Source organism: Triplophysa dalaica, chromosome 24 (genome assembly GCF_015846415.1).
Source record: "Triplophysa dalaica isolate WHDGS20190420 chromosome 24, ASM1584641v1, whole genome shotgun sequence".
NCBI lineage: Eukaryota > Metazoa > Chordata > Actinopteri > Cypriniformes > Nemacheilidae > Triplophysa > Triplophysa dalaica.
The window spans coordinates 6,424,386-6,431,983 of NC_079565.1; the positions used below are offsets into that span (position 1 = coordinate 6,424,386).

General features: G+C 37.2%; 1 protein-coding gene across 1 annotated transcript; it reads left to right on the forward strand.

Annotated features, from left to right (window-relative positions):
* Window positions 1-1,818: 1,818 nt before the first annotated feature.
* On the forward strand, window positions 1,819-4,688 carry rassf10a (Ras association domain family member 10a). Its single transcript, XM_056740716.1, has one exon. The coding sequence runs from the start codon at window positions 2,009-2,011 to the stop codon at window positions 3,395-3,397; it is 1,389 nt and encodes a 462-aa protein (XP_056596694.1). The 5' UTR covers window positions 1,819-2,008; the 3' UTR covers window positions 3,398-4,688.
* Window positions 4,689-7,598: the final 2,910 nt, after the last annotated feature.

Here is a 7,598-nt window from a genome sequence, read left to right on the forward strand (position 1 = left end):
GGTTTCTTGTTCATTTGTTTTCAGTAAGAGCACTGAATAGCTTTTGTACTAGGTGGACACTTTTGTCAAATAATTGTTTTCAATTGTGTATGTTTTTCGTTTTATTGAAGAATTGACACAAAAAAGAAAATAAACTTAGTGTTTGAACCACAAATGCTTCTGATTTTGTATTTTTCACTCTTGATGTTAAATAATAATTTTATATCTTTAAACGCTTTAAAGTTATTTGTAGCATTTCTATTATTAAATATCCATATTTTGCTAAACATAAATATGTATGACATAAATACAAAAATATATATTCATTTGCAAAAATGTATAGTATAATGCAATGTAAGTCGCTTTGGATAAAATAAAATAAAATATATGCAATGTTTCATCACACCACTAGATGGCAGTACAATTTAGTAAATGATCAATGTTCAAGAAAGTCAGTTTTTCTGAAATGTTTCAATGATATAAAAAGAAGATTTATTATTTTATCAAATTATTAATAGGGCTGCTCAGATGTATAGACGATGACCAATGGGACGCTTGGAAATCAAGATAAAGTTTATGCACATCTGATTATAAGACAGTGACGTATAAGCATATATTGTACACATTTTTTATTATTATAAGAACACACTTCAGTTATTCTCTTTATAACTTCTTTTAATCTTTTATAACTTTGACAAACATAAATGGGGAATGTTTCAAACGAATTCAGGAAACAGGACTGTAAAGATCTTTTCGCATTTAAATGAATTTACTCCTGGAAAAACATCAAAGAAATGCTATTTATATGGGAATTGTTTAGGTTAATGGAATCTATAATTTTCTCTGTTTGTAAATGTGTTGTGTGTTACTAGTTACTAAGTAATCAGTTACTGCAATTGAATTACTTTTCCCTTGAAAAAGTAAAGTAGGCTAAAGGATTACTCTGTTTTATCTGTAATTTAATTACAGTTATTTCTGATGTAATTAAACTAAATACTTTGTGTAGAAGCTGAATTGACACCAAAATTCAAAATCTGTGCTTTAATCTATAACTCTTACATTTGTGATACTTTGGTCTGTTAATAATACTACATGTAGTTTTATATTAGTTATTTGAATGAATTAAAAAGCAGTTTCATCTCTATCCTTGAATCACTTAACTAATTAAAGTTGATATAGGATATAGAAAGTAATTAGTAATAAGTCATTAATGACTTTTTGGAGGGAATAATACAGTAGACTAATCTTTTGAATATGTAATTAGTAACTAGTAATGCATCACTTAAAAAAAACACTTCACTCTTAATAATTAAAGGTGCAATAAAAGTTTTTTTTAGAATAGAATCATATTGGTTCCCTAAAAAACTATTCAGTCAAAGGTTCTTAAATGAACTATTTCTGTCTTAAGGTCTTTGCACATACAATTTTATGCCTTTTTTCGTATCTGGCGCGTTTGTACGGTGTCCCTGAATTCTCAAATCGTATCTTAAAACGCCTCTAAAATGCTTGCTACGGATGCGTAAAAACGCAAAAAGCATATTTTTAGCGTGCGAAACTTTCGGACTCAATGTGAAATGGCCTTTACCCTTAAGTAGGCTTGTGACGCACGGCATGGTATTAACAACGTTAAGTTTGTTTTTACATTTCCAGAAGATTAACATATTAAATAGTTTGAGTTTTTAATCCATCACACCAGCACTGTTTATTGCAGTGAGTTAGGACTATGTGTGTAAAGTTGCTGGTGTTTGTATTCGGCCTTTATCATGTGATCTTGGGACATGATGTGGTGTGGGCGGTGCCTGAGCGCGCAGAACCACACTAGTGTAGTTTAGACACAAATATAACTATCAGTTCGATGTTACGGGCGCACGCAACCAGCCAGCACAAGTTGTTACGTATATTTTTTATTTTATCAAGTAATTTTTCTAAAACTTTCCAGCTGACCCATGGATGACAAACCGGATATTGAGTTCATTCAAACTCCGTGAACGACTGGACTGTTAAACCTGTTTCAGTAACCTGAATGTGAATGATGGAACCGGAGGAGGGTAAAATCTCGGTGTGGGTATGCCGGGAGGAGAAGCTGGTATCCGGACTGTCGAGACGAACCACCTGCGCGGACGTGGTGAGGGTTCTGCTGGATGATCAGAACTTACTGAAAGGTGAGAACGCAGCGATGCTCACTGGCTCCCCGCAATCTTACTGCGTCGTGGAAAAGTGGAGAGGGTATGAAAGGATATTACCCAATAAAACTAAAATCCTCCGCCTTTGGACCGCCTGGGGTGACGAGCAGGAGAACGTGAGGTTCGTCCTGGTTAAAAACGAGGCGTCCCTGCCCAACAACGGACCGCGGAGCGCCGAGGCGCGCGTCGTGCTCAGCAAGGAAAGTCCTTGCACCCACAAGGGCGCAACCAGACCCACGATGGCGATTTCCCAAGACAAACAACGCAGGATCGTGCGTAAGGCTTTTAGAAAGTTGGACAAAATAAATAAAAAGAAAGAGGAGACTTTGATACGAGACGATTCGTCCGCGGAAAAAATGGAGACGCTCGTTCATCTTATTATCTCACAGGATCACACTATTCGACAGCAGATACAGCGGATCAAAGAGCTGGACAACGAAATCGAGATGTGTGAATCAAAAGTTCACTTTGACAGGATGAAAAGACACGGGGTAAATTACGTCCAGGACACCTATATGCAGGACCAGTGCGCGGAGACGGAATCCACCGGACACCCAGACGCGCCGTGCGCTTTTACGCGTGCTGTTGAGCAGTTCGAGGATTACGCGTCACGGTGCGACGAAGTGATCAAACTGCAGGAGGAACTAACTGAGCAGGAGGCTCTGATGGATATACTTTCGGGTGAAATACAGGAAGAACTTAACCACAGGTGGATGAGACGGCGACGAGAGGAGCTCTCCGACAAAGACGCGGAGGATGTGGCTGAGGAAATTGCCCTTAGGGTGACTTCGGTCCTTGGGGATACAATCTCAGAGTTTCAAGAGCCCCTGTTTGACAATGACCTTCAGCTAGACGAGGAGAGAATCAAAACACAACTGGATACGAGTTTGTACATCGGGCTGCGCTTGAACACAGATACGGAGAGCGCAAAGAACGACTTGGAATTCAGTCAGGAGCTTTTGGATGCGAAGGAACGGGAGTTGAGGGAACTGCTGGAAAAGGTTCACAGATTAGACGAACTAGAAGGGAAAAAGTCGAAGGACAGCAAAGATGGATCGACTGAGCATGAAAGCGAGCAGGTGCCTCTCGTTGACAAGGATGAGAATATTTGGGTGGAGCAGGCGAGGGGACTCTCAAAGACCTGCAGGGCCAATGATGATGACTCGGACACGGGACTGAGCTCAATGCACAGCCAAGACTCAGATAACCCAGCTGTTTGCGAGTCACTTGTGTGAGTCGTTCAGTGCTGAACTCAGGGAACATTTGTCTCTATTGATTTCAATGTAATATTCTCTCTTTATAAGAGAGAAATGCATGCAAAATAGACCAGCGTAGTGTTATGATCGTCTCACATGTACACACATGTACAGTAGCTTGTAAGGCGCTTACTTACCAAATAGTAACTCATTAACCAACGTATAGACTGAGATGTCCACTGTGTGCAGACCAATGTTTATATAAACAACATGCATTTGTTGTATTGCTTGTAGGGTGATGTTAAAGAATTACGTATTTATTGTTGAAATGTTTAGGCATATGAAACGGCTGTGTTAAAGGGATAGTAAACCCCAAAATGCTAATTCGGTCATCATTTACTTACCCTCTTGTCATTTTAAACCTGTATGACTTTTTTTGCAGAACACAAACGTAGATATTTTGAAGAATGTTGGTAACCGGCACCGGACTTGCATTGGTTTTGTGTGCACACAATAGAAGTGAATGGGAGGTGTTCAAAACATCTACTTTTGTGTTCTGCAGAAGAAAATAACACAGGTTTAAAATGACAAGAGGGTGAGTAAATGACAGAATTTTTGGTGAAGTATCCATTTAACCAGATATAACTTCAATGTCAACCCACCTTCACCAGATGAATAATTATAATGATTTGCTTACAGGTTTTAGAGAATAAATAAATGTTCCCCAAAAGGGTTTAGGCATTATAGGTTTGTTAGTGTTGAAAACTAACGCAGAAAGAATCAAAATCATATTTTGAATACAGTGTTGGGTGTAACTTGTTTCTAAGTAATTAGTTACTGTAATTTAATTACTTTTCCCTTGAATTTTTTCCCCCTGTAATTTAATTACAGTTACTTTTGATGTAATTGAACTAAATACTGTGTAATATATTCAATAGTGGAAATGACATCAAAGTTATAAGTCTAACTTAAAATGTATCCTTTAATGATCCTCCTCACATTTGTATACTTTGGTTAACTAATAAGAACAATTTAAGTCGTTTTTTTTTTTTTTTGAATGAATTAAATAAGCCGTTTCATGTCTATCCTCAAATCAATTCTAACCAAGGTCGATGTAGGATATAGAAAGTAATGAGAAATAAGTAACGGAATACTTTTTGGAGAGAGTAATTTGTAAAGTAATCCAATAACACTATTGAATATGTAATTAGTAACTAGTAATGAATTACTTTTTCGGAGTAACTTACCCAACACTGTTTGAATATTAAAACATTCCTGGCTATGAAGATGCAAATGAGGTGCTGCAAAATAAACTTTGAAGAGAGATGAACATACATGTATTGAAATGTTTTTGAAAAGTTAATCGCTCACATATGAATCCTGAAAAATAACACTTATAATATGAATTCTAATAATCTTTAAGTACTAATCTTAAAGGGATAGTTCACTCAAAAAGGAAAGTGCTTTCATCCTTTACTCACCCTCTTGTCCTTCAAAACCTGTATGACTTCCTATTTTATGCAGAACAGAAAAAATATATATATTTTGAAGAATGTACCGCACAACGACGGTACCCATTGACTTGAATTGGTTTTGTAGCCATACAAAAGAAGTCAATGGTTACTGCTGTTGTTCAGTTCATTCTTCAAAATATCTTCTTTTGTGTTCTGCAGAAGAAAGTCATACAGCTTTAAAAGTACAAGAGGGTGAATAAAAGATGACATCATTTTAGGGTTGAACTTTAAAAGGCACGTTTCCATGCCCAGATATAAAAAAAGATAGGCTTTGTGAAATCTACTGTCGATACAAAAGGAAGAGAGGAAAATTGTGGGTCTGGTTTCCTGTTGGCATCAGTTTGTTCTGTGATTAAAGCAGGGGGGATGGGAGGCAGAGATGATAAAGCGCCAATAATCTGGATCGGATTGAACCATTTCAAATAAACAACCGCAAAAATAGATGTGCCCGCAGCCTCCAACACAAGCTGCTCTGAGAGGTTTGGACAAGATTCAGGAACAGCTGGACAAGCAGAAATCTGCAACGTGCCGAATGTGGGACAAACACTGCATGGCCGTGTTGAATCAGACATCGTGCAGAGCGAGCAATTAAAAACATTCAGAGTTATTCTGGGAATTTAACACACTTTTGAGGTGTTTGCCATTATTTAACATCTCGTTTGTCTAAAATAAAAGCAGGGATTTATGACTATAAATCAGCACGTTCATTATTCTTTTACATTGACGTTGTTGTTTATAAGAGGAGATGATGTGCACAGGACTGCCTTTACAGACATGGGCTCATTACACAAGCATAATTAGAGTAATATTACAGTTTTGGCAAGATTAAAAGACACAACATTCAAGATGTCTCCAAGCACTTTAAATGAAGTTATATAAGAATTTAAAGTTTATTGTAGAGGGCCACGTTCAATTATACACTGTTATTTTTCACAGGAAGTGATGCGTTAAAAGTCTGACACAAAAAAGTTGGCTATGTGAAGGCAAAAATGTATGTCGGTTTTGTACCAGGCATCAAATACGTTGACTTAGTTAAAAAAACTAGACATCACACACTTGCAGGCTTTTTGAAAGTTTGCAGAGAAAAGCAGGGCATCGTACGATAAAATCTGTAGACTGGTCCGGACTTTCTACAACAAATCCAGATTAAAAATCTGAGCAACACCTGTACAAAATTCTTGTGTATACCATAAACTAAAAATTTCTCTCAAATTAAAATTTGTTTTTTTATTTATTGCAGAGAATTGAATCGGGAGAAACTGGTCAAAAGAAGTAAAAAGATGCAATGTTTGCGGATCTTGAATACTGCAAACAAAACAAGTTCATATTCAAGTTTAAACAACACAATACTTATGTTTTACATTACTTTAGGATCAGTTGAAAATGGAAACAAGCCAGTTCTTATACCTTCTTTCATGAATATTTGCATTTTCTCACTCCTTCACACTGCCGTTGGATGACTTTATGTCATTCCTGAGCTTTGATCTGTTGACATTCCACAGATGCTGGACAACACATACAAAATTGCTGACTAAAGACCAATCTGCAGTGCTTATTTTATCTTATTTTCTTCTGCAGCTTTATTTACATATCTATTACGAATACATTTTGTATTTATACGAGGACTGTAAAGAAATAATATGCAAATACACCTCATGTTATGCAATAGCAGTAAGCAACATGTGCAGTAAGGTGCTTTCCTGCCCTTCCTGCACCTGCACAAATGAAATCCTGCTTTTCTGTGAAATGTAATCTGTAGAGAGGCAGCACAGCATTTCTTCACCTGCCCCTGCATATCCGGTACAGGACATCTGTTTTACAACACGAAGCTTGAACTAACATATTTGTTAGAAAATAAAAAGTGAGTAATGCACATGCTAACACATGTTTAAGTTTTGAGCGGTTGCCAGGTCTCCAAAGCGATCCGCTTGTTAAATTGTGATGTAAGGAACACCACTTTTGTCTTCAAAACTCTGTTTCATTGGGACTTCTATCTAAACACTTTATTTAATTCATTGAACACGTTTAAGACGACGTTTTGAAACTCACCGCGTGCACTATAGTTTCGCCTCACGGCATCACAACACCAATATTTTTATGATTCATAAAAAAATGAATCACTGTCAAACCATGTAGGATTAAGTATGGAGATAAAGGTTAGGATTATGGTACACTGCCAATGTATATTGTTCGCTGGTTTAGATCTCTCAGACATCACCGTGTTGGCAATTCACAAATGCACCACAGTCCCTTTCGGGCATTTTTGAAAAACAATAATCAGTACATTCAGTACAAATGTGAGATGAGCGTGTTATATCACCACCAATGGGAATTAAGCTATGACATCAGTCCGCCACATTAAATTAGTGCAGAGCCACTGAGCACATTACAGCACTCAGGTGCACAGGTGCTTCATGCACGCATACACGCAGGTGCACACACACCTGCCCGGGACATCTCTCACTCGCTGAAGACCTCACAGCAAAGCTGCTTTTGCCATTATATGTAAACAAGCATATCAAACACATTTTGCCATTGTATGTTTAATTTATGCAATGTTTTTCATGGCCGGCTACTGATCAAGTTTAATGACCTGTCGAAAACAAAAGCATCTATTGTTCCAGGTGTGTGACGTACAAAGCGTATGCAAACAGGCACGCACCAACATTTATAGATATACACAATGAATATAGAAACTTGTTTTGTAATGATGATGGATGAAATGA

Excerpts from the sequence above, each read along its gene's own strand:
- rassf10a (XM_056740716.1), top strand. The coding sequence starts at position 2,009 with ATGATGGAACCGGAGGAGGGTAAAATCTCGGTGTGGGTATGCCGGGAG.